This window comes from Balaenoptera acutorostrata, chromosome 13 (genome assembly GCF_949987535.1).
Source record: "Balaenoptera acutorostrata chromosome 13, mBalAcu1.1, whole genome shotgun sequence".
Lineage (NCBI taxonomy): Eukaryota > Metazoa > Chordata > Mammalia > Artiodactyla > Balaenopteridae > Balaenoptera > Balaenoptera acutorostrata.
The window spans coordinates 67385080-67411454 of NC_080076.1; the positions used below are offsets into that span (position 1 = coordinate 67385080).

The window sequence follows — 26375 nt, forward strand, 5'->3', positions numbered from 1 at the left end:
CGCATTGTCATTGGGCCACATCGTCATTGCAAACCGTTGAGACGCACAGCAGAGCCCACACCCCTGGTCTCCCACCCCAGGCATCCTGCCCTCCTTAGAGGTACCTCTGTGAGCGGCCGGCTACTCCCTTTTCTCAAGTGTATGTGTACCACATCAGACAAGTTTGTCATTCTGCTTTAAAAAATTTGCCTGTGTGTATATGTGTATGGGGGGGTGCTTTTTGGTAACTTGCGCTTTTTCGCCGACACTAAGTCTTGGGGACATTCCCTGTAAGGGGTGCAGGCCGCCCGTGGCTGTGTGTCCTCTGGGTCCCGAGGAGGCGCTCGCTGCGGGTCTGTGGACCGTCTCCCTGACAGCCCGTCTCCAAGCATGTCCTCCTGGTATGGCCAGCTCCAGCTGCCGTGGGCCCTGCCGCGGGACACTCGCGGGCTTGCCCCTTCATGCTTGCCCGGTCGTGTGGGCCTCTGTAGCCTGCTGTGGGGCACAGGGAGAGAGCAGGACCCTCAAGGAGTCCGGTTGGCTGGAGGCAGGGCTCCCACGGGTAGTGGGTGCTGCTTGGCCAGGGAGGGTGCCAGAGGGAGGCCGGGGCTGAGGCTGTGCCGGCTGGGGCTTCTTGGGGAGCATGAGGGGCTGGGCAGAGGGCTGGGTGCACAGGGGACCGGTGGCCTGGACCCTGCAGCAGAGACCTGGCGCATAGCGACCCAGCCATGCGGTAGGACGAGCATCTGAGGGAGAGCAACGAACTTGGCGCATCTCCATCACCCCCCCCGCCCCAACGACTTGACTGAGGCACTGGCTCCCACCCACCCCTTCTCTGCCGTGGAAAATCCCGTCTGTGGGCCATGTGCCGGGCAGGCTGGATCCTGGCCCCGGGCTTGAGTCCGGGGTGGCCGCAGCCCCACCCAAGGGCCCCACACCCCGCCCTCTCCCGACAGGCAGAACGGTCTGGCCTTTGCTAGAACAGAGCTGGGAGTTGTTGGACATTGCTGGTTGAAGTCCTGCGGCCCTCCCCGCCCTGGCACGGCTTGGCCTGGGCCCTGGGGAGGGGCGGGCAGAAGGCGTGTGGCCACATGACTCAGCGGTGCCTCCTCAGGACGACCGTGCAGGGAGCTGGGACCCCAGGGAGGACACAGAGGCCTGGGTGGGAGGCACCAAAGTGGGGCTGGGCCTGGGGGTGGGAGCCCTCCTGAGCCAGTGCCAGCCCTGAGGGGGCTGCAGGGATGGGCTGTCCGTCCCTGGGCAGAGGAGACCAGGAAAGCAGAGGCCACAGGCTTGTCTCTGAGTGCCTGGAAGGTTCCACGGCTTCCTGGGCAGGTGTGTGCACCCCTGGGTGGGGGGCCCGTGGGGGCTGGAGCCAGGCTGCTCTGTCCAGGGCAAACTTGTCTCCCGCTGGTAGTTGATTCGGAAACGTTCCCATAGTAACCAAGCCAGAGATGGCTCTCCCTCCTTCCCCAAAATGTTTGCTGATTTTAGCAAGCAGGGTTTTTTTTCTTGTTTCAACCCAGTTTCCAGCCACCGTGAAAGAAGCAAAGGGAGCGAGGGCCTGGCCGGCACTGTTCCTGCTTCCCAGGCTGTGCAGGCGTCCACGGCTGTGGCCTGAGTTTGAGGGAGTGGAGGGGGAGTGCTGGCCTGCGGGGCCTCCTCCACGGCTGCTCCCGCCCCATGAAGAGGTCCGCCCTCGGCTCAGGAAAGCAGCCCTCGGCTCAGGAAAGCAGCCCGCGCCTGGCGGTGGCTGGCAGCCCCCAGGGCAGGTCCCAGGGCCGCATCGTCACTGAGAAAAGCACAGACTTTAGGCCCCAGCAGGTTTGGCTCCCAGCCACTCACCCCTGACTCAGCCCACACAGGGCATGGGGTTGCTCATTGGCAGGATGGTCATGACAGGTGGATAGGAGCCCTCGGCACACTCTTGGCCAATCACACAACTCACCCTTAGGACAGGAAGTCAGCCTGCTCCAGGCCCTGGGGCTTGTCTGCGGATCCGGTGGTGCTTCAAGAGGGCAGTGCTGGGGACCAGAAGGAACCTGGCTGGAGGGTGGAAGGGCCTGCCTTGGCTCGAGTGGAGCAGCCTGAGATGTGGATGTCGCCGTCCCCATCTACCACCTGGGCCCCCTTCTGTGTGTCCTGGCTCGACTGTCAGTTCCCGTGGATGCAGCTGTGTTCCTTCTTGTCACTGCTGCAGACGCCACTGTCTGGCTGTCTCGGGGTGCCTCTACCTGCCCTCTCCCCCGTGGATCGGCGGCTTCAGTTCTTCACTGGTACAGGAGGGCTGCTTCTCCCCGGTGCCAGGAGCTCCAGGACAAGCGCTCCTTACCCAGTGCTCCCACGCACGCCTGACGGCTCTGCCGAGCTGGGCCAGGTGCCTTCCCGCCGGCCACTGCCCTGCCCCTCCGGGCACTTAGAACCGAAGGAGACTTTCATTTTGGCCCACCTGTGGGGTGACCGGGGAAACTGGAGCACCTTCCCACGCCCAGGCCTGTGCCTTTGCCTGGGCTCTGGTGCACTCTCCTCTGCAGCCACCACATACCCTGTGGCTCTGTTTGTCCTGACTCCGAGTTGCTTAAACTGATGGGAGATAGTCATCAGGAGTCGTCTTTGTTTCGTTAAGTGTTTGTGCCCTGGAGCCTGATGGCTCGCTGAGGGCCCTGATGTGGGAGGAAGGGCCCCCTGGTTGGGCAGCCAGCTGCCGGACAGCTACCTGCCAGAGCTGGGGGAAGGAGAGAAGGTCTCTAAAGCCCCTGGCACCCTGGGCTTCTTGGCAGGAATCCGTCTCACTGATCCTACTCTGACTCGCTACCAGTTGGCTGTGTGACCTGGGGGGTCCCCCAACCCCACCCAGTGGCAGATGCCGGTGTTAGGGAGGGGCAGGTGCAACGGGCCCACCTCCCAGGCCAGGGGCCTCTGAGCCCCAGCTATGGCCCAGCCCCAGGTATGGCCCACTGTGTAGGCCAGGCCTCAGCCAGCACCCTTCCCCCAGGGAGAGAGCCCGTGGTGCTGGGCAGGGCCTGGCCTCTAGAGCTCAGTGCGCCTGGGCATCCGTAGATGGGGGCCTCATCTAGAACAGCATTGCCATTGCCCCTGATGCACCCCCAGCACAGTGCCCGGCAGGCGGGTGTGCCTGGTAAATGTGAATCCCTCCCGCCCTCTAGAGGTCCCTGGGACAAGGTCAGCTAGGAAGCAGCAGCCCCTAGCGAGGAGGCGCCCAGCCCTGGCCAGGCCCTGGGGTCTGTGCCTGGGACAGCCACCTCCTGTTGTGGGGCCAGACTCGGCCCCTCTTCCCCCTACCCTTCCAGCTCAGCGCCTGGTGGGCCGGCAGGCAGCCCCTGCCTCACTTGCATACACCCGTTGACTGAGTCAGTGGCACCGCCCCCGCATGCCAGCCTCAAGTTCAGGGCCTTTGCAGGCTCAACCCAGGGAAGAGGTGTTGGTCTCCACCCAGTTAATTATACCCACCCGCCCCTGGCAGCAGGGCTTTGTGCTGCCTCCTGGCAGTAAACAAGCTGCAGCGTGTCCGTGTGGGGTGTTCCGGCCTGCGGGTGCCCCGGCATGGCTTCTCCAGAGCGGAGTCTGCCCGCCCGCTTGGGCCGGGGCCAAGACAGCCAGAAGAGGAAGCGCCCGCCTGACAGCAGACCGACAGCTTTTCCGAAGTTGGTCCCGCCCACGTCACCTTCCCTCCACTCGGGCCCGGCTGTGACCCGGTCACCTTCCACCTCGGCTTGTCCCTCTGCCCACACCTCGAGGCGAGTGTCGCCTGGGTGTTAGACCGGCTCATGCCAGGCCCTGGGCTGGCCAGGCCCTGGGCCAGTTGACAGCAAGATCCAGGGCCCACAGGCCAACCCACGCAGTGGCTGGATTATTAGTCCCGTTTCACAGAGGCGCCAGTAGGTGAGGTGCCTTGGCCAAGGTCCCACAGCCAGTCTAGGCCGGAGGAGGGATGTGGACCTTGTGCTCTCTGGTGCTGAAGCCGCGGGTGGCAGCCGGCAGTGCCTGTGAGGAGGAAGGGCGGAAGGCCAGTGCTGGCTCCACACTGGGATTGGCCCATTGGCGATGAGGAGGATGGTGGCCTGGTCAGGGGGCACGGGCATCTAGCCCTGCCCTGGGAGGTGAGGCCGCACGCCAGGTTGATGGGGGGTCGGGGTCAGTAGCTGGCTACGGTGTAGACCAGGGCCTCCCCTGGGCAGCGGGGCCATGTGGACATGGCCTCGAGTGACTGGCTGGCTGGGCCCCGCCACCTCTCTGTGTAGACCCCCAGGCCCACCCTGCTGGGGCTCCCGAGGCATAGCACAGCGGCAGTGAGAGTCCAGAGCATCTGTGCCTGGTCTGGCCCGGCCTTGGACGGGGGGCAGTGGCAGGACTGGCCCCATTTACGGGTGCTCACTCTGGTCCCCACAGCACGTCTGTGGTGCGCAGGCACTGTTACCGTCCCCAGGTACAGATGGGGAGGCTGATGCCGGTGGGCATTTTAGGCTGTTAAAACCAAAAGCCCTCTTCTAGTCTCTGTCCACCAGGCTGGACAGCAGAGCTTGTGGCCCTGTTTCCGGGCCCTGTTCACAGCCCCTCCCAGGCTGCCTTGGCTGCTGTGGGTCCTGGGAGAGAATGTCAAGTGGGCCTCTGCACAGTAGCTGCCAGCAGCTGTGACAGCGGCCAGGGCCCTGGGGAGGCTGGTTCTGTTATACCCCCTTTGAATGAGGTACAGGGCCCAGGGAGTAGCCCAAGGTCACACAGCTAACAAGTGGCCAGGCTGGGATTTAAATCCAGGTGTGTCCCACTCCAAGGCCTGCTCCCTTAGCAGCTGTGCCATTTGGAGTTCAGCAGCCACATCTGGGCTATAGAGAGTGTGGGTGTCGGGGAGGTGAGTGTGGCAGCTTGTATCCCGCGCCTCTGCCCCCTCCTGGGGTGGGGGAGAGGTCCCTTGCTCCTCCCTTTCTCTGAGACCTCCTGGTGGCGAAGCACTCTGTACGTGGCCCTTGATTACCTTCCATCATGCCATGAGTGAGACCCACTCTTGAGGGGCACCAGGTCTCTGGGGGAGGCAACCAGGTGAACAACGGCCGTGGGAGCCCAGAGCTCGCAGTGGGTTTGCCATCACTTTTGCACACATGCTTTTTGAGACCCTCAGGCCTGAATAAAGCCCCACCACTCCTGGAGGTCAGAGCCCGTAACCTGAGGGTGAGCAGGAGGTCGAGAGAGGCAGAGGAGGTGGCGTGGGGGTGCCTGCACCACAGAGCAGTGGGAGCCGGGGGGGGCCCCGTGCCCGCAGGGGCGGGCCAGGTCCTCGCAGGGCAGAGGGGCTGGCAGGGGGGAGATGTGACACCAGCTGACGCAGACGTGCTGGAGGGGCTGGGCTGGGACAGGGCCAGGCGTGCTGCTGGCCTCCACTCCTCTGGGCGCCACTGCTCACAGCAGCACGTCACCACTCACAGCAGCGCATTGCATCCTTAGAACCCACAAGGTGTTGGTCGTGCCGTCATCCCTGCCTTACAGAGGAGGAAACCGAGGCCCAGCCACACGGCACATGGGCACCTGAACCGGGATCCAGACGTTCTGAAACAAGTCGGGGCGGTGGGAACGCAGCCAGTGGACGGGCCCCAGAGACAGGCAAGGATGGGCCCAGCGCACCTTCCTGGACCGACAGGGTGACAGGCAGGGCCATAGGGACAGAGAGTGTGAGGGCTCAGGTGGATGTGGGCCCAGGGGTGGGCCCTGGGTCTGCGTGGGTGAGTGAGACACAGGGTGCCTCCACAGGCCCGCAGTTCATCGTCCTACCATTTACCTGAGGGTGGTTCAGTTCCACGTGCTGGTGTCGACTGATTCCCAGAAGAAACTGGGATTCCTTGTCACCAGTGGACACCCCTCCCGGGCCTCTGTTCCTGTCCCCACCCTCGATGGAGGGGGACCGTGGCAGGTCACCGCCTGCCCCATCCTCGCTGCGATCACTGAGGCTGTGCACAACACCGTCCTGACATCAGGGTAAAGGACACCCAGTCACGTCAGTGGGAATTAGAGAACAGAAAAGAAGGGAAAAGTTTAAATTGAGGAAATCGAACACTGGGCTGTAGTAGGAATCGCTGCTGTGGCGCTATTTTTAGCATTATTGAGTTGATTGATGGGCCGGTTGCAAAAGCAAAGTAAACAAAAGAATCACTTCAAGTTCTCCAAGGGAAAAGGCCCAGTTTTTAAGAGTCTTTAAAAGGTTAGCAAACTTGTGACTTCTTAGCATCGCCCTGAGCTCTCCTTCCTTCCCGTGTCCTCGGCTCTGCAAGCTTCATGGGACTTCACAGCCTCCAGCCCACTGGGCCTGGTTCAGCCTGGAGCAGGTGCCCAAGGCCTTCCCGTCTGCAGGATGCCCGGGCCCCCGCCCTGACAGGACCACAGCGGTCATAAATCCCTGCCCAAGCCAAGCCACCCCCATTCACAGCTAGACTTTAAAAAACCAATCAGACGTAAGCAGCCTCTGGACGGGCTGCCCCCACGTTCATTTTTGCCTGGCCCTTGGGGACAGTTTCTGTGTCCAGGTGTGGGCTCACCGCGGTGGCCGTGCCAGGATGCCTGGGCAGAAGGCGGCAGTGTGCTTCAGCCCTTAGCATTCTCGACCCCACCATGATGGTCCCCCAGTGGGGCACGGGACTTGCCCCGGGGCCCACATCCTGCGGGACAGCCTCCACCCCGGAGTTTCTGGCCAGCCCCGGGACAGCAGTGTTTGTATACGCATCCAGAATGGTCAGGAGCTTGCTGTGTAACATTCCTGAGAGAAGAACATTTTCCAGTGTGCACTGCTTTTCCCACTGCAAGTTATTTCTCAGAGGCTTGCTCCTGGAATCAGTGTCTCCGCTGAGTCTTTCTGAGGCAGGCACGTATCAGGCTCAGCTTCATCCCCCTGGGACACTGCCCCAGGCAGGCGCCGTCTGGAGGGCGGCAGGGGGGCAGCTTCCGGAGGAGGCCCAGGGCCCTCTTGAGGGTTTGGAAAGTGGAGCAGGGCAGGCAGCTGCTCAGACCACGGATGGCAGGGAGCCGCAGGGAGCCGTGGGAGAGGGCTGAGGGAGGGCTGTGTTTCCTGAGGCCGCAGGAGCAGGACCCAGCGGGGCAGGGCCAGGAGAAAGGGGGCTCCCCAAGGCCTCGGCTGTGGCAGAATCGCTGCAGGAACCTGTCCTTTGGGAAGGAGGGTGCTTGGCTATGCCAGTCTCTGCTTAGTCCTCTTGGCCCATGGAGTGCTGGGGCTCACTCCAGATGCAGGCCCTCCCTGTGGCTCCCGGCCTGTGGGAGGGCAGTGGCTGTGGCCTGTCCCCTGGGCTGAGGTGGGAAACAATGTCAGGGAGCGGGCCTCTGCCATGGAAGGGAGGCCACAGGGCTTGCTTCCATGGGGCACAGAGGAGCTCGGGGACAGCAGACATTTCTTCCTTCCTGTGGCCCCATGATTCCCATCTCACGGTGAGCAAACTGAGGCCCAGCATCGCGCAGCCCGCAGGGAGCAGAGCTTGGATGCTTCTCACCCCCTGCCCACTGCCCTCCCCACCTAGCCTGCGCCCAGCCCGGCAGGAGTGGAGGTTCAAGCCCACCTCCGCCCTGGGCATCATCCTGCTTGCCTGGCCCTGATTAGCTGGCCCCACCCCAGCCCGGCAGGAGGGACTCTGAAGACCACAAGCTCTGAGCCACAGAGCCAGGGAGTGTGGGGGCTGCGGCTGAGCCAAGGCTCGCTGCTTCTGCCGGGGGGCCGCCCCCGTGGGCCGGCACACCTCTGACCGAGTCAGGTGCCCTGTGACTGCACAGACCCAACCTCCTCATCTGTGAGATGGGGGATGTGAACGTCCAGCGCTTGGCACTCGAGAGCCCTGTGGTCCCAACAGTGTCAAGATGGCCACAAGCCACACACTGGGCCCCAGAGAGCAGCCTGGTGCAATCAGGACGTGACCATTCCGGGCCCACCCCTCCCAGAGTGCGTGACTGCCTTGCCATCATGCCTCCAAGCACCTGTCTTGACAGTGAAAGCAGCGGGCAGGAGCGTACCCCCCCCCCAACAGAGGATTCTGGGGGTGGGAGGGGGCAGGGTGGAGAGCAGCTATGGGTCCCTAAGGGGTCTGGCAATGGGTGGGGGCATAGGGGAGGGCAGGGTGTATCTGGTGGCCTTTGCCTGTCCCCCATCCCCTCAGGGCACCGTGTCTGTGGCTGCTGCTCATTCGCCTCCCCTTCCTTGCGGGCTTCCCGGGTGTGCCCTGGGTAGCTCAGAGTCATCCTGAGCTGGAGTGGAAGCCCCGAGGGAGGACGGCCTTCCTGTGGCGATGGGCGCTGGCCCAGGAGCCCGAGCGCAGGGCTGGGCGGCAACCCCATGGCGTGGAGCGGGGCTGCTGCAGGGGGCTGGAGTGTGGATGGCCCAGCGCCCCGTCCACATGGGGCCCGACCCACAGATCTTCCTGTGCGCCTGCTCTGGGCCTAGCCATGCTGCCCTATCCTCGGGGTTTAGCCCTGCTTTTGACTTCCTGGTCCCGACCCTGACCTCAGTTTCCCCATCTCCAAAGGCGGGCCAGCTGGATGAGGTCAGTGGTTTTCCAACCCTTTTTCCAAAAGAGCCCTTTCTCACACACCCCACTGGGAAACACGAAAGGGCAGCTGCTCCCGCAGAGACAGGAAGGGCTGGGCCCACCTGCTTGGGCTGTACCGCCACCGCCCACTCCCCAGAGGAGGGGCATGAGCCCTGGGGAGGCTATGGGGTCTCTGCCCTGCCACCACACTGGCCACCCAGACAGGGCTTCCCCAGCTTAGGAGCCAGGCCGTCTTTCTGGGGTGGCTTCAGGCTGGGAATTTCTCTCTCTCTTTTTCCTTCCACTTTTCCTATTTGGAAAATTTGACCAAGTTGCTTCTGAGAAAGTGGCATTGGGTTTGAAATCCAAACCAGAGCTGAGGGCTCCAGGGGCCCCTGCCTGGTTTCCATGGTGATGGGCTGTGGCCACCACACGCCCCTGGGGGCAGAGCACGTACTCCGTCACAGGCCAGGCTGAGGCCACTCACAGGCCGCCCACGCCCTCACCCTCGACTCTGCTCCTGGCCAGCCTCAGGCCCTGCACCATGCCTGGCCCCACCCATAGCTGGTGGCTTTGGGCAAGCCGCTCAGTATTGGTAAGACTCAGTTTCTTCATCTGTAAACTGGGGCTGACCAGACCCACCTTACGGGGTTATCGAGGATCATGGGAGACCATTACCACATGTGCCCCGGGGCCACTGTGTCCAGGAGAGGATCCAGGAAGGCCCTGGCAGGAGGAGGAGGCAGGTGGGGGAAGGGACTTCATGGAAAAGAGCACACGGGCTCACTGGGGTCCGTGGGAAGGAGGCGAGGTGGCTCGGGGCCAGTTGGGAAGGATGTGCAGGAACTTGGTTGATTAAAAACAAATTTTGAGATGTTGATCTCTAATTAGGTATAAGAAGTCTAAAATTAAGGTATGCCAAAGCAGGTGGAACTTCCCCATGAAGCCCAGCCCCTTGCCAGGGTGGCACTGACTCTCAGATAACGTCCTGTCACACCCACCCCCCAGCTCCCCATGTGGGGACGCTGGCAAATTTGCTTAGGACAGACGAGCAAGGGCCCGCTCCGGGCTGCAGGGGAGGCCGCCCCAGCCCCAGCGGCTCAGTGCTGGGCTTTATTTCCAGAGAGGGACCCGCCTGGCCCTACTCAGAGGAGGGGTGGGGAACCCTGGGCACCAGGCCCCCCTTGGGTGGGGAATGAAGCCGGCCCTGCGGCAGGGGCACCACAGGAAACCCATGAGGAGGAGACGGCGGTGCTCGGGCGCAGCGAGCTCTCGGAGGGAGGGCTCGACCTGCGGGAGCCCCTGCCTCAGCCCCCCCTTCCTCGGGGCTGGGTGTGAGCAGTGCACCCGGCACCCTGCGTGTGCCGAGGGTGCAGGAGAGGGGGTCGGCCAGCTGCAGCAAGGGGAAGGGGGCAAGGTGGCCGGACAGACCAGGGAGAAGGTGGTCCAGGAGAGGGAACAGAGAGAGGCCAAATGGCGCGTGAGGGTCGGCACTGGGCAGGGCAGGTGGTGCTGGAGAGGGCAGGGCTGGCCGTCCCCAGGGCCACCCACGTCCATGGTCATCCAGAGGCACGTCCGGGGGAGGGTGCACTCTAGCCAGAGAGTGATTGGATATGTGCTGCAACGCTGCTTGGCTCGGCTCGTGGACTCAGGCCTCTGCAAGTTCCGCCACCTGCCAGCAGGAGCGTCCGGCAGGTGTGGGGGCCCTGCTCCCAGGGGCCGGTCCTCGTCCTCTTTCCTTACAGCACAGTGGGAGGCCCCCGGGCCACAGCAGAGGCTGCACGGCGCTCTAGAGAGGGGAGGGATGCTGCGCTCGTAACATCTCGCATTTGTTCTTCTGGTTCGGGGCACCCCTGTAGGTTGGGGACAGAGCCCTGCTCTGCAGGACGAGCCTGGACGAGTTTGTTCCCCTTCTGATGTTCTACACGAGTGTGAAGGGTTTGGGGGAGGTGGCGGGTTGTAAGCCTGCTTGGGACCCGAATGCCAGTGGAGGCACCAGCTCTGCCTGGGATGTCAGCTTTGTCTGTGGTCAGTGCCTGACCCCCGCCACCCCTTCAGCTCGGCCCCTCCCTGCATGAGGATCCTGTGCTGGTCATCCAGGGAAGACACCTGGCACAGGCCACGGCCACTGCCACCACTTGTGGCCTGAACCTGGCCCCACTTACTCAGCACAGATGCCCCCGAGCCCATAAAGGCCATTCATTAGGAGCCAGGGGTCAGATGGTGGATGGGTTGTCCTAGTTTTCTCCATGTGCACATCAGACATGGCTTTTCTAGGATGCGGGCTCCCCTCCTGAGATGAAACGGAAGCAGCTCAGCAGCCCTCCAAAGACTGGGCTATTCTAGAAGCCTGGACGGTATCTCTCATTTCCAACCCTGACGTGGGGCGGGCTCAAAGGAGCCAAGTGTTAGCACCCTCTTGCTCTGAGGAGGCTCTCTTGGGCCCCATCAAACACACGCCGAGTCCCAGATCACCCCGAGAGGCATCAAAGCCTGCTGGCCTCTCTTCTCCTCGCTGCCCATTCCCCAGACCCCTGGCAGTCCCTCTCTCCATGAGGCCACGTGCAGCCCCACTGCACACACTAGGCACCCCTTGCCCTCCACGTGGTCCCATTGGCCGTCCCTGATCGTCCCAGCCACCCCCACCCCCGCTGCCATGTGGGGAGATCCCTGTCCATCAGCATCCAGCCCACAGGCCTGCCACTTCCTGAAGCTGCTCTGTCCCCCACCCCAACCTTGTTTCTCTCCCTCTGAGGCCAGCTCCGCTCCTGAGCCCCCAGCTGGGCTGGAACTGCCAGGTCAGCCAAGCTGACATGGGCCATGGCTGTGTCAGTGCCTGCCCACGACAGCCCTGGCATCCATGACCGAGACCCTGGCTCTGCCCCATGGTGACTGGGGCCTTGGGCAGGCCCTGCAGGTCAGGCACTGGTGGAGGTGCATGCACACTCGTGTGCTCATCCCCGTGGAGCTCAGCGTGGCATGGGCACAGCTGTCTGCTGAGGTGGATGCTGCCCTGGACCGAGGGACAGGGGTCCTTGTGCCCGGCCCTCTGTGTTTCCCTGGGCAGGTCCTTGTTCCCCACCTGTGTCCTTACTCATGGATCAAACAGGCAAAACAGCTGGACTCGGTGACATCAACGATACTTTGCAGCTGCAGAGCATAGTCTGAGCTGCTTTTGAGCGCCAGAGGCCCTAGTGAGAATGAGATGGGGCTGCAGCTGGGGTCTGTGTGCCCAGGGTGGAAGGCGAGCTTCTTTCTCAGCCGTCAGGGAAAGGTGAGGAAGCTGGCTGCCGTGGGCCTGTGAGGCTGGCACGCTACCGGCAGAGAGATTGCTCAGGCACACGACACACAGAGCCAGCATCCCACAGCGGAGAGGCCTGCACCTCCAGACCAGCTGGCAGCTCAAAGCTCCAGTGCTGAGAATTTGGACTGTTAACTCTAAGAAGCATTCTTGCTACCTAAAAGGCAGCGTTGGACTTAGCCTGGGGAAGACTGCAATTAGGTCAAGGCGGGGGCTGGGGTAACGGCCGGCAGGAAGGAACCAGGAGCAGCCTGCAGGTCTGCATTGGGTCAGGTCTTGAGAAGGGGTGGCCGTGAGAGGCCACTGGGCCACATGGTCCCATGGGCAGCACAGCCGGTGGCACCTTGGCCAGCAGCTAGCTCTAGGTCTGGGTCTTGGCTTTGCAGGGCCCGGAGCCCACCTCTGCTGGGGGTGCAGGCCTGGGGTGTGTGAGGCAAAGCACAGGTGCGTGTTTCCAAGGAAGGTGTGGCCACTCGAGGGGGCTGTGCTGCCCGCAGAGAGGAAGGTGACCAGAGAGGTGTGAGCAGGCCCGCCACACGCTCTGCACGCCGCCCCGGGTGCAGGCCTGGGCTCTTGCACACGTTGGTCCATTAGTCTGACTTCCACTTCCCGGTCCACCACACGTCTCTTGGCCTTGGAGTCTTCCCTTCCACTTGCATAGGGATGACAGCCTCTACCCCAAGCTACTGTTTGTCCTCTGCTGCTCCTCACTCAACACGGACGCCTTGAGACAGTCTGGACCTTGTCTCTGACCACCCTCAGGCCAGGGGCTACTCACACAGACAAGGCTGGAGTCGTCCAGTCTCACTTCCTCTGGCTCCTTCTGGCTTTGGCGGCCATCCCTGGGGTCCCGGGCTCACAGCTCCCCCTCTGCAGCCCTGACGGGCATGCAAGTGCTTCACCTAAGAGATGGTGGTAGAGCAGAGAACGAATGGGGATAGCCAGGTGGGGGCCGCAAGAGGAAAGCTGGCTGCCCGACTTCCCAGCATGGACATGGGTGCAGCCCCGGCCTGCCTACCTCCCCGCTGGCCGCCAAGGGGTGCTGGGTGGATGGTGGCTGGGGATGTGAAGGTCAGGACTTCCCAGGGCTGGCCCTTGACCGGGGATGGACCAGAACCTCTTCCTTAGGGCTGAGGAGAAGAAAGACAGGGTCCTGTAGGCAGTGAGGCTGCCTGGGGTGAGGGCCATGGGGGGAAGGCCTGGGCTCTGGGCCGAGGGCAGGAAGGGGCCTGTGTGTGGGCTGTTTCCTTCCCCAGCTCAGCCCTGGCCACCTCTTCCTCCTGCTGGCCCCCAGCCCCCCATCTGGAAGAGGTCAACGAGTAAGGCCCAAGGCAGGGGGAGGTGGCTCTCAGGGCCAATTACCTGTTGCCCTTGCCCTTGCCACCATCTTCCTTGTCTTCTTAGTCACCCACAGGTCCTGGGGCTAGAGTGGGGAGAGGGGTCTGTCAGGCAAAGCCCCCGTGGGGATCAGGTGATGTCCTCAGATGTTTGTTTTCTTCTTATGATGGATTGTTGAAGTTTGCTCTGGGGGGTTAAGGTTAGGTGTCCCTTGGAGAGGCAGTGGGGCACCCTGATAGTGTGGGGCTCGTCCTGCCCTGAGGTCAAGGGGCTTCTCAGGTGCCAGGCCTGTCTGCAGCACGGGGCTATGCACCCCCCTCTGCATCAGTCCTCCCCCCAGGAGCCTGCCAGGCTCAGGCAGTCCTGGGGTGCTTGCTGTGACTAGGCCAGTGACAAGGGTGATTCCAGGGGCAGGCTGGAGCACACCCTTCAGCACCCTGGCAAGGTGGCCAGGGACACCCCCCCCCCCGCCCCCAGGATTAACCCTGAACAGCCAGCTCACAGGTTAGGCCAGCCCCTCCCTGCTCACGGGGGCTCCTCCTGGCCATGGGGGAGCAAGGTCAGGGTGGCCCCAAGGGTGGCATAGTGCTGCAGGAGCTCCCACCCTCTTAGGCCCTCAGGGTGGCCCTGAGGTGGGGAGCAGCTGTTTCTCCGGGGCGGTAGTCAGAGGCCTGTGTCCTGCACATCCAAGTGCTTTGTGGGCAATTAGGACCCTCATAGGGTGCTGACAAGTGCCAGGTGGGGCACAAGGTTTTTTCAGGCCCCAGAAGTTCTCAGGCCCACCAGTCCCGCTATCACAGTGCTGTCGCATGAAGCCCCGGGGGGATCCCCATGTGCACAGAAATGTTTCCCCCTGGGGGGGTCAGGGAGGGTGGTCCCCACTTCCTTGTTCTACGGCCTGGCAGCTAGAGACGGTGATGCCCATCTCTTGGGGCTCTGGAGAGGGCTGGGGTGCAGGGTGCTGTGTGGTGCTGGAGCAGGCCAAGGAGGTGGAGCCCTCAGGAGCCAGCATTCGCCCGGGGCATATCTCCCCAGAGCTCCTGAGCTCCCCTTGCCCACCATGGCCTCCCGCCTGCTGTGACAGCAAGACCCTGAGCCCCGGGCTGCCCCCACCCGCCGCTTCCAAGCTGTGTGGGAGGCCTCCTGCACACAGGGCCCTGTTTCCAGAGAACTACCCGTTCCACACGCACCGTTTCTTTCTGGCCCAGATGTGATGCCCACACACATCTTCAGCCTCCCTGGGTCTGACTCGACCTGTGCAGGGCATGAGCGTCCCATGTCTGCTCTAGCCCTGGGGACAGCTGGGGGGAGTGTCCCCACCTGTTCTGGAGCCGGCCAGGCCTGGGGGTGGCTCTCAGCCATACTGGACTTCCTGCTGTGTGACTCTGAATCTGTCCCCATGTGTGGGTGTCATGACGACATGAGTGTGGACAGTGAACAGCTGTTGTGACTTGAGGACATGCGGCGGGAGCACTCCTCGCCTGAGACCCAGCCCAGTGGGCATAGCCTCAAGGTGGCCTGTCTCCCTGCAGCTGTGTGGCCTCTGGGAGCCCAGGGCCAGACAGAGAGTCCTGATCCTCCAGGGAGTGTGAGCCACTGCCTCTGCGCCCCCCGGAGGGAGGGCAGGCAGGGAGTGCACAGCCCCCTGGCTGAAGGTTGGCCTTGGGCCGATTGGACTGGGGCACGTGGCAAGCCTGGGAAAGCTGGTGGGCAGGAGCCAGCCGGGGCAGGACAGGTGGAAACTATCTGGCTTGGGGAGATGTCACCAGGACAAGTGTCACCAGGATAGGGACCTGGTGGATCCGAGGCATCTGGGTGTTTGGGGAAGGAGGAAAGAGCCGGGCCCTCGTGGTGCTGAGGGCGGGGAGGGATGGTGGGGAGGTCGGTGCCTGGCCTGGGGGCAGCGCCTTTGCTCGGCCTGTCCTCAGCTGGGGCAGGAGAAGCAACTAGGGCGGCCAGCTCCACAGGAAGCCAGAGAGGAAGGTGCTGTGTGCTCGCTGGGGCTGTGGGTGCCGGGGGCGTCCCTTCTGAGCCCACTCCTCTCAGAAGGGGCACAGTCCCACTCCTGGCACCCGCAGGCCTCTGCAGGGCTGCCATATGCCGAGGCTGAGGGGCTCTTGAGCCTGCCTGGCTTCTGCCCAGCCCCACTCCTCCCCCCAGTGTCTAATGCTCCTGGGGTCTCACAGCCAACTGGAAAACGAGCCCCCTCCCAGCTGGAAAGCCCCCTGGGGGATGCCGTGATGCCCCTGTCCTGCCCTCCCCGCTGAGGATGGGCCTGGGAGAGTCTTCACTCCGGCTCCCACTGCCCCACTGGGTCAGCAAGGACATCCCCCACTCACCCACGCCTCTGCCCTGCACCGGGCCCTCGGGGCACAACTCCAGGGGCCCCGCGCACAGAGCGGCCCCGTGCAAGGCGAGGACAGCCCCGGCCCGGCGCGTCGCTGGCCCCTGTCGCCCTGCCCTCCGCACTCCTGGCCGCCCCTACCCGGCTCGGCCTGGGACGCCAGGTCCCACAGCCTCCCGCGGTGAGGGCTGTGCCCCCGGTACCCTCAGCGGCCCGGCCCGGAACCCGCGAGGATTGGCCAGCAAAGTCAGCCGTGCCGCTGGGCCCGCTTCCAGGCCGAACAGCGAGCGAGCGCCCGCGCCCCGTCCGGCCCCGCCGCCCCGCCCCGGCCCGCCGAGCCAGCGAGCGAGCGAGCGAGCCTCCGCGCCATGGCCCGGCGCCCGCCCTAGCTCCCTGCACAGATGCCACAGCGGAGCCGGCGGGTAGGAACTTGCCCGGGGCCGGGGCGGGGGCCGGGCCGCGACAGTGTCTCCCCTCTGCCCGCGGGCTCTGCGCTCTCCCGAGCTTTGGCTCAGTTCTCCGGGCCGGCTCGTGCGGCCGCCCCCCGCCTGGCCCCCGGCCCGCCCGGCGCAGCAGGAAGCCCGCGGGCCGCGGTTTCCCGGGCGCCGCGGCAGAGGAAGTCGGCAGGCGGCGGGGCCGCGGCGCCCCCTGCCCCCGGCCGGGGCCCCGCACAGCGCCAGGTGGGCGACGGGCGGACCGGGGCGGGGGACGGGGGCGGGGCCCAGGGGAGAAGCCCGCCCGCGAGCCTGGGGCGAGCCCAGCCGACCCGCCGGGGCCGCGAGTGGGCGCGCGGGGGTGTGCGCTGCTCCGGCCGCGCGAAAGCGAAAGCCGCTCGCTTGCCGACCCAGCAACTTCGCGGCGGGCGGCGCGGACCGGGAGCTGCGCGGGCCACTACCGGGGATGGTGAGCCGGCCGGCGGGTGGGCAGCAGCACCCCGCGCGGTGCTTCCCCGGCTATAAATAGCTGCCGTGCGGGGGCGGGAAGATGGTGCCGGGGCTTGGCGAGCGCCGGGCCTACGCCAAGCCCCGGGCTGGGCGGGGACCCTGCCCCGCCGCAGAGTGGGCGGGAGGGGGCGGAGGGGTTCGGCGCGGAGGCGAGGGGGTCCGACGGAGTTGCCGGGTGGGCTGCCTCCGCGCTTTTAGTTTGTCATTTCTGCTTCTCCCCGGAGGGGGAGGGGACGGACGGCCTGGCAGTTCTGGGGATCCCGTGTGCGACATCTGATTTGGCAGAAGACGCTGGAAACGGGCGGGCACCGGCCGCAGGCAAATTGCAGGCTTCCCCAGCCCTTGCCTGCGCTGGGGACTCATTACCTGTGGATGGTGCGGGGAATCCCTTTCCCTTCGCAGCCCAGCTTTGGACGGCTCCTGGGGGCAGGGCCAAGGCGCCCCTGGCGGCCTCTGTGCAACCCTAAGGCCAGAGAGGCGGCCCTGATGGTTTTGCAGAGGAGGCTGCAGGGCTTCCTGCCCCCAGGGGTGTTCAGCCTCGCCCGCCCCTGGCGCGCCCTTAACCCAAGGCCTGGAGCAGGATGGTGGCTCCGATTGCTGTGGGAGGTGCAGGGCCCTTAGCTCTGCAGGGCATCAGGAAGATGGGGAGATGGCAACCTGGAAACGCAGTCCTGGCCCCAAAGGCCTCAGGACTCCACCAGGGCAGTTCCTGGAGGCGATGGAGCCATCTGGGCTGGCGGTGGGAGAGGTGATGCCCTGCTGGCCTGCTTGTCTGTGATGTTCACCCTACTTGGGGGCAGGCAGGGTGGAGCGGGAAGAGCTGGGTAGGCTGAGTTCTGCTGCCAGCTCAGCTCCCTGTTGGCTGTGTGCCCTGGAACTAGTCTCTCCGGGGGAGGTGTAAGTGGGGTCATGTGTGGGAGAAGCTGGGAAGGTGCCCTGTGAGTACTGTCGGCCCCAGGGACTCATGGGCACCAGATGCAGCCCTGCACAGCCCTCTCTGCCCTTCTCCGAGTGGTCTCGCTGCTTGGGAGGTTTGCGTGGGTTTACAGGTAACAGGTGTCTCCCCAAGACTGTGGAGGGCGCCGGTATTCTCCCCAGGGCTGCTCTTGACCTCAAGGCCTCACAGTCCAGATACCAACACTTTCTTTGCTCAGCTCAAGGTTGGGCTGCGGCACTGAGGCTGTCCTGGAAACAAAGTTTTTATGCTTCTCTGGGAAAAAAGGCTCCTAAGCTCCTACCCTGACACCTCTTCTTGCTGAGGGGCTCCCTCTCGCCCTCCTGCTCCTACAGCCCCCAGCCCACTGCTCCTCGGAGTGGGATGCCAGCAGGCTCTCCTGGCCTCGCCTGCTCGGAGCGCTGAGTCACTGCTACACCCATGCCAAGGGGGGGGGGGCTGCAGGAATCCCTCTGCTGGGGAGGCGGGCTCTCCCTGGGGTGCTCGCAGCATTGTGTTCTCTGTGAACAGGGATGTTGGGCTGAGCGGCTGTGGGAGGACTTGCTCACCTGTCATGCTGTGGGCGTGGGACAGGTCGGGGCTGGGAGGGCCTGGGCAGGTGGGACGCTCCCTGCATCTTAGGTCAGGAGCCCAGGCACGGCCTCCAGGACAGCACCGGCTGCTGCATGCCCACCATTGTCCCCTCTGTGGGGAGGGATCCACCCCGAGGAGAGGGAGAAAAGCTCTGTGGGGAAGGCTGTTCAGCGACATTCTTCCTAATGATCCTGAAGACTCCGCCCCAAATGTCACCCAGGAGGGGACTGAGTGAGTTAGGGTACACCTGCAGGGTGACGCACTGGGGTCCTTTTAAGTGATGGGGAGTTTTTGATGGTGCAGGAAAATACGCATGCTCTATTACTGAGTTAAAAATTAAGATGAAAGAATTCACGCTCCTCTGTACCTTCTGCTCAAGACACTTGGGTCACAAGGTCGACTCTAGGGGACTGCCCATTTCCCCTCACTTGGTAGGGGCTCCCCTCCCTCTTCCTCCAGTTCCTGCTCCTTTCTGGCTTCCTCCCTGGCTTTTCCTGTACAACCCCCTCCCCAAAGTCCTTGCTCTCTTAGCCCCTTTTTCCTTACCCCAATCTCTCATCTGTCCCCTCGCCCTGGATGGCAGCCATCTGTGTCTGCTTATCCCACCAGCATGGACCCCTTTGGGGGTGTGCCTGACCCATCCATGTGATCCCCCAGTCCCTGGGATGCACTTGGCTTTCTGTGCAGTTGCCAGGCTGAGCTGCCCTGGGGGACCCAGGGGCCTCCCTAGCACCTGCGGGGGCTCTATCTGGGGTGCAGACTCCCCCAGGCCTGACCAGGCCTTGGCTCAGGTGCAGCGCTGGCAACTCCCTCAGAGCCGCCCGAGAGCTGCACCAAGGTTGTGGGGACTTGGGGCCAGGGTTTGTGGTCTTGACCGGGAACATTCCTTTTGTGGAGGGTGTGCAGGCCTGCCTGGTGGCCCCCCAGAAGGTCAGCTCTATTCAGGGGGTGGAGGGGCCAGTAAGCAAGAGAGACTCAGCCCCTCCTGCCTGCCCACCGGCGGCAGCTCAGAGTCTGGGGGGGCTGCGTGGCAGGATTCAGGCCCTCAGGACTGGCTGCTGCCCACGAGAGCTAGGTCGGCCCTTGACACCACCCCGTGGCAGCCCTTGCTCAGGCTGGGCTGGGCCTGGGAAGGCACCAAGCAGACGCGGGCCCTTCTGGGTCGCCTGCCCAACCACCTGCTTCTACCTCTTCCCGCCCTCCAGCCTGCTGTGGGTCCCCTATCGCCTTTCCCTCTTCACTTCCTACATGAGGCTCCTAGGTGCAGCTGCTTCTCGGCCTTTCTGGGTGCTCCTAGCTGTCGTTACTTTCTCCTCTGTCCTTCTGTTTGAGCCACACCTGGTGCCCCGGCTGGGCATGACCCCGGTGGCAGCAGAGTGGGGAAGGGGCCACATCTGAGTCCTGTGGGTGGGGCAGCAGGGGACAGTGGGAGGAGCCCAGGATTCCGGGAAGACTCCCACAACAGGGCCCCAGGGACTTGATCACGAAGACTCTGAGGCCCTCAGGGTGCTGGGGAGGGCACTGGCTCCCCCGTCCCTCTGAGGGCAGGGCTTCCAAGTCCCCAGCTGAAGACTGAAGTGACTTGGTGTCACTGCCTAATTCTCTGCACCCCCATTTCTACGTCTGTAAGTCACAGGTCGTGTTGCTGACTTCTTGTTCCTTTGTGAGCCTTCAGGGAGGGCGCAGAGAGTGGGGGACAAAGGGGTCTGGCCCCTGTGTCCTGGTCCCACCCCAGGGTCACTGGGCAGCCTTGGGCGGGGTTGATTACACACACCGACTGTCCCTGCCGGTGTGGGCATAGGACGAATCCGAGTCTCCACCCACTCCGCATGGCCTGAGCCTCACCCCCTTCCAGACAAGCCTGGCCCTGGGGCTGAGTGTGGCTCGGATGGAGTGGAGCCCGACTGGGCCGTGCCTCTCTCGGCCTTCTTTCCTGCCCTGGCATTTCCCGGCCCCTTGTTTTCCTGGGGAGCCTTTGCCTGGGCCCTTGGAGTGGAGGAGCCTTGACTGAAGGGTGGGGCCCGTGAAGGTGACACATGGGGCTGGGAGCCCTGGAACTACCCTGAAGTATGCCATGGAGAATGGCCCGAGTGGTGGCCCAGCAGAGGGTGGTTGGGTTTGCCCTGTGAACCAGAACTGTGTCTGGATCTCTGCCCTCCGTCTGCCAAGCTCGGAGTTGGCCCCGGGTTGGATGAAGAGGCTGTGCCGGCAGCCCTCCTGGGGTGCAGGGAGCCCGGGCTCCTTCTGGCCCACACTGAGGCGGTTAGGGAGGTGTGGACTGGCTGGCCGATCAGGAATCTTGGGGGAAAGGAGCCCCTGCCCCTCCAGGAAGAAGCTCTCCCAAGACCACAATGTGCTGGAGACAGCGTGAGCCATGGGCCGAGCACGCCCTTAGCCTGGCAGCCAGGAGCAGTGCTCCATGCCAGTGGGGCCATCTGCTGTCCGTCCCTTCCCTGGGGCACCACCTGCCGAGGCTGCGGTGACCAGAGGCCAAAACCTCATGGCCCTCCTGCCCAGGCTCTGGCCTCGCCTTGCTTACCAGCCCCCCTTGTAAGTGGATGGCACGTTCGTGGGCAAGGGTGCAGGCTGGCCCAGCTGCACCCCACCATGCCACTGACCCAGCCTCAGCTCCCTCGGGGATGTCTTTAAGGGTCCCCAAGTAGGGCAACCCACCCCAGCTCCCAGGACCCCTGGCCTGCCCAGCTGTGGGGCTCAGCTGCTGCAGCTCGGTTTCCTCAAGAGCAGCAGGAGGATGCCCAGCTCTCGGGGCTGCAGGGAGGATTTGGTAACTGGTATTAAGCGCTCAGCCCAGAGTCTGGGGTTCCATGAATTATTCAGGTGGTTGCAGTCTGTCTCGGTGACCTCATCTGTCAGCCAGGAGCCCAGAGCTGTTCTGATGGGCTGCAGGGTCGGCTGGGACACTCCGTATGAGCCGCTTGGCACACGGGTGAGCTCTGAGCACAGTCCTGGCATTTCTGAGTGCTCTGAGGCCGCCGCTGCACCCCCTGCACCACCCGCGGCTCTCCAAGCAGGCGGCATCCCAGCCAGGATGGAGTGCCTGCTGCCTGGGAGAGGGGAGTCTGGGGGACAGCACAGTGAGGAGGGGGCCTGAGTCGTGGCCCCCCAGCCCCGCCTGGCACCAGAGCTGCCTCGCTCCCTCGAGGCACCCTGTCCAGGACTCTTCTTGTGGGCTGCCTGCTGTGTGGCTCCGACTTGCTGGGACCCTGCTTTGGCCTGTCCTTCAGGCCCCCCAGCGCAGCCAGTCTTCCTCTCACACACTGCTGCCCCCGTTCTTCTTCTCGGTCCCAGCGCGCCCCCTGCCCTCCCTGGGGCCTGCACACGTGCCCTCTGGGTGGGTGCATGGGGGCCTCTGCTGCTGAACTCTTGTGTGAAGGGATGCAAACTGGACCTGTCGTGGTGGCTGCGTCCTGGCTGCCCGAGGAGGGGCTGCTCAGCACGCTGAGTCAGTGGCTGAGGCGGGAGGGGCCACATGCCTCCGGGCTGGCTGCCGTCCAGCAGTGTGGCTGGGGGCGGGCTGCCCCTTGCTGGCCCAGGCTTCCCAACTACACAGCAAGCAGGTTCAGCCAGCTGTGTGCCTGGAAACGTCCATGATCGTGATGCACCAGACTGTCAGTGCCGGGCTGGGAGAGCAGTCCCAGAGGGTGAGACGGGCAGCGGGTAGTGCCTCCGTGTGACAGGGCAGGTGGCAGGCAGACCCCTCTCAGTGTCACCCGGAAATTGTCTTCATTGAGGCATTGCCTGGCAATTCCCAGTGGGCTGGCAGTGGCGGGGTCTGGGTGGCAGACCGAAGTGGGGGGACACCGTGCCCTCCAGGGAGTTTCTCAGCGTGTGCCTCGGCTCGTTTTGGCACCCCCAACCCAAGGGAAAAAAAAAAAACAGGTAAATGCCTTGTGTCACCGCCCCGTGCAGGCTGTGGTGGGGACCACGGTGATGTCTGAAGTGCCTTGGCGGGCCGGGCCCTTCTTTGGTCTTACACTGCTGGGCCTGGCACCCTCCTGGCCACTGCCATCACACCTGGGGGCGGGGTACCTGGGCCACTCTGGCTGTCCCTCGTTCTCTCCAGTGGCAGCTTTCCCCAAACTGCTGCAGAAGCCACGCCTGCCCAGTAGGAGATGCAGCATTGGTGTTAGTGCAACAGGAGACGGTGGCCTCGGGCCCCCGGTTTTGTCTGAACGGGGGCCCAGCCTGCCCGGGTGGGCCCTCCGTGTCCACTGTGAGCCTGGGGACCAGGCGTGCAGGCTGCGGGGACTCAGCCCTGAGGGTTTCAAGCTCCTCTCGTTTTTTTCTTTTTTTATAAATGTATTTATTTATTTATTGGCCGCGACGGGTTTTTGTTGCTGTGCACAGGCTTTCTCTAGTTGCGGCGAGCGGGGGCTACCATTCGTTGTAGCGCATGGGCTTCTCGTTGCAGTGGCTTCTCTTGTTGTGGAGCATGGGCTCTAGGCACGCGGGCTTCAGTAGTTGTGGCACACGGGCTTGGTTGCTCCGCGGCATGTGGGATCTCCTGGACCAGGGTTCGAACCCGTGTCCCTTGCATTGGCAGCAGATTCTTAACCACTGCACCGCCAGGGAAGCCCTCAAGCTCCTCTCTTGCCCAAATGGATCAGGCCTGGAGGCGCTCTGGCTTCCTTCCCAGGGCTGCTGGAGCAGGGAGGGCGCCGTGGACCGTCCTCCAGCTCCCACGGGAATAGGGCCCTGAGAGGGGCTCCACCTGGACACCCTGCTGTGGGCCCCACGTGGGCGAGGCGGCGGTGCTCACGGCTCTGTCCTTCCTGGGCAGGAGTTTCTCCAGGGGTCAGCTGCAGGGACCCATCTGGGAACCTGCCCCGGAGATATGGCTCAGAGGTGTGAGCTTCTGTTCACTTGTCATTCCCTCCCTCAGCCATCCTGGGCTTCACCTCACCTTGACTGGGTCTGAGCGGGTGTCAGACCCCATGCTGGTGGTGGGGCACCGCAGGGAACCAGACCTCGGGGCTGGTGATAGGCAGGGTGCCAGGTGCAGCGATGGGCTAAGCACGGCCGGGGTGGGGGGAGATGGCAGTGGGGCTCCCCAGAGCCAGTCCTGCCCCCGCTCAGCCGTCAGACAGTGGAGTTAGCCGGACGGGAAGTGGGGAGGGGATCCCAGCCAGAGCAAAGTGCCGGGCCAAAGGTGTGTTGAGGGAACCCGGCATCCTGGGAGCTGCCGGTCATTTTCGGCGGGCCTGTGAGTCTCTGGGCACTGCTGGAGGGAGAGCCGTGGGTTGGGCCCAGGTCTGGGCCTGTCTGGCCAGCACAGCTGCTGTGGTATGGCGGCACCTTTTGACCCTCAACCTCACGAGTTCCTAGAGTTTCCCTCTAGGAAAAGGTACCATGCTAAGTCACCACCTGTGCAGGAGACTCGTAGGCCCCGACTTCTCCCAGTCCTGCCATTTGACCAGGCGCAACCCGTGTGCTTCCCGTGGGGGCCGATCAAGTAAACGGAGGCCGTGCAGGCTTTCAAAAGAGGAGGGTGCAGAACTATGCACGCGTCCTTGTCTCCCATCTGTGGGAGGAAGCAGGTGGGGGGCCGCACTCCCGTCCCCTTGGGCCCCAGGGCAGGCTCCGATTGCAGCGGCCCTCCTCTCATGCCCGCCGCGTCCATCCCGCAGGGCATCTGGCGGATCCCCGTGGACGAGATCGACCGGCCGGGCAGCTTTGCCTGGCACATGAACCGCTCCATTGTGCTGCTGCTCAAGGTGCTGGCCCAGCTCCGGGACCACAGCACCCTGCTGAAGGTCTCCTCCATGCTGCAGCGGACCCCGGACCAGGGCAAGTGAGTGCAGCCGCCCGGCCGGCCTGCCCAGTCCAGCGTGTGTTCAGCCCTGTGGGGGCGGCTGGCACTGCCGTAGTTCAGAGCACAAGCACGTACTGCCTGGAGCCCCTCGGCCCCGTCTGCCTGGGGAGTCTACACTAGCAGGGAGCCCAACCCAGTCTTTCTCTTCAAGGCCCTCTCTGTCCCACTGTCTGGAAACCAAACACCAGCGCCCCTGCCCCAGACTCCCCGGGGCAAGCACGGGCTCTCCCCACTGGGTTTGGTTTCCCCACTGAGACTCTGGACAAGCCAGCCCTTCCTCCTGCTTCCCCCAGCTCAGGGCTCCTGGGGATGCTGTCCGCTCGTGGGGACAACAGGTGTCCAAATGACAGCCAGGGTCCCCAGGTGAAGGCCAGTAATAGTGGGCCGAGCCACAGGGGGCCTGGGCCTCAGAGATAACCAGAGACCTCTTGGGACAGACAGGACTGAGGGACAGCTGCCACTTGCAGTGGTTGGGGGGGGTTCCCAGGAGAGACGCAGCTCAGACGTGGCATGGCCCGGCTGCGAGGCCTCCTGCTGCCAGCACCATGCCTCACCTCTTCGCTGTCTCACTCACCTGTGCCGTGCCAGGGGCTGGGGTGGGGGCTTCAGCAGGGGCCTGGAGCTCCCTGGAGATGGGCTTGTGGGAGAGAAGCCGGGGTCCCCCAAGCTCACTGAGCCTGGCCTGTCCCGCCCTGCCCCTGGGGCTCACAGCCCAGCTCAGGGGGGCCCAGGACACAGTGCTGGGCGAGGAGGAGGCTCGGGGAACACTTCTGGGGAGGGGACCCCAGGCGGGTGGGACTCGGAGGGGCACGGGCCGCCATCCAGCTCTGATGCTCTGGCCACCCCCCGCATGCCTGCAGGAAGTATCTGCGAGATGCTGACCGCCAGGTCCTGGCTCAACGGGCCTTCATCCTCACTGTGAAGGTGCTGGAGGACACACTGAGTGAGCTTTCGGAGGTACACCCCGCCCACCCTGGGCAGGTCCCCACACCCCCACCTGTGGGCAGTACTCACCTGCCTCCCCAGGTGGGAAGGTCAGTTCAAGGAGGAACTCGCAATCACCTTGTGTGAGGCACTGACGCGCTTGGCTAAAGTGAGCTCGTGGTTGGTGAGCAAGGTGGTGACGCTCCTGAGGCAGCCCTGCCCGGCAGGACCAGCTCAGGAGACAGCAGCTCTCACAGTGGAGCAGATGGCAAAGCCAGTGGCCCCGCACCCTCACCCGCCAGCCCCCAGGAGCTGGTGCACACACGGTCCCTCTTCACAGCTGGGTACCCTGAGGGCCCGGAGGCCGGTCACCAGCCTAGCAGGCGGGGCCGCTGGGAGCCAGGGCCATCGGGCTACAATGCCCCCCTGCCCAGCAGAACTGGCTGGGCCCTGGTGCAGGGGCTCACAGTGGACTCGGCTCTGCAGCTAGCACACTTGGTGGCCCTGGCAGGTCACTTCCTCACGAGGCGCCTGCACATAGAGAAGCCGTTTGGCGAGGGCCAGCTGGTCCTCAAGAGCAGAGCCACCTCCAAGGCCTCATCGGCCCCCGTCAAGGCCGGAGCTTCAGAGCAGGGAGGGCCTTCCCAGGCAGCTCTCCAGGCCCAGCCCTGGCCAGCGGGCAGATGGGCAGAGCCTGAGTGGCCTTTGTGGGTGGGCAAACCTGGCGCCCAAGGGTGCTTTCTTGTGGCAGAAACACCAGACACACTGAGTCTTACCATTGGTTTCCTCACAGGGGTCAGAACGCCCAGGGCCCAAGGCCTGTGGCTTCCCCGGAGCCAGGATGACCACCGACGTCTCCCACAAGGCCAGTCCTGAGGATGGCCAGGAAGGCCTCCCGCACCCCAAGAAGCCCCCTCTGGCTGATGGCTCAGGGCCAGGGGCCGAGCCAGGGGGCAAAGCAGGCCCCCACAACCACCGGCCTGTGGCTGTAGACGCAGGAGATGGTGCAGACCAGGGCGGGGAGCGGAAGGACAAGGAGAGCCCCCGGGCAGGCCCCACAGAGCCCATGGACACGGGGGAGGCCGCCACCCGTGGCTCGGACTCGGAGCGGGCGCCACCCCTGCAGCCAGGCCGCCCCCCAAGAGACTGGGGCCCCGAGAGCCGGCCAGCCGAGCTGTCCCTGGAGGAGCTGAGCATCAGCGCCCGGCAGCAGCCCAGCCCGCCCACACCGGCCCCACCAGCCACCGCCGCTGCCCCAGCCACCGCCCCTGGACCCAGGACAGGCAGCCACCCTGAGGAGGCACCTCCACGGCCCAGCCGCAAGAGGAAGCTCCTGGAGGACACAGAGTCCGGCAAGACCCTCCTGCTGGACGCCTACCGAGTGTGGCAGCAGGGCCAGAAGGGCGTGGCCTATGACCTGGGCCGCATCGAGAGGATCATGTCCGAGACCTACATGCTCATCAAGCAGGTGGGTGGCCTTGGGGCGGGCCTGGCGGCACTGTTCCCAAGCATGATCACTGCCAGGCCACCTGGGGTGGGCTTTCAGAGTCATTCCTAGTCACCTCTGAGGTTTTCTACTGTGAGCACGAGATAGGTTCAGATATGTTAAAATTCTATTTGTCAACTAAACGTTAGTAAAGCTGGGGAAAC

At 64.2% G+C, this 26375-nt stretch overlaps 1 protein-coding gene and 1 long non-coding RNA gene across 9 annotated transcripts in view; one reads left to right on the forward strand and one right to left on the reverse strand.

Annotated features, from left to right (window-relative positions):
- Window positions 1-26375, forward strand: part of CABIN1 (calcineurin binding protein 1) — a 101510-nt gene that overhangs the window by 65900 nt on the left and 9235 nt on the right. For 7 of the 8 annotated variants that reach the window (XR_009005013.1, XM_057526250.1, XM_007196313.2 and 4 more), the window contains 3 exons: window positions 23617-23780; window positions 24662-24758; window positions 25519-26193. Coding sequence is in view for 7 of the 8 variants with exons in the window: in XM_057526250.1 (XP_057382233.1) it covers window positions 23617-23780; window positions 24662-24758; window positions 25519-26193 (936 nt within the window). In the remaining variant the exon portion in view is untranslated. The remainder of the gene's footprint in view (window positions 1-23616; window positions 23781-24661; window positions 24759-25518; window positions 26194-26375) is intronic. The other variant, XM_057526251.1, reaches the window with a different exon arrangement.
- LOC130704600 (uncharacterized) lies at window positions 12144-16887 on the reverse strand. Its single transcript, XR_009005014.1, has 3 exons — window positions 16807-16887; window positions 13177-13237; window positions 12144-12716 (listed from the first exon to the last, which is right to left on the reverse strand). It is a non-coding gene; the product is annotated as an uncharacterized LOC130704600 (long non-coding RNA).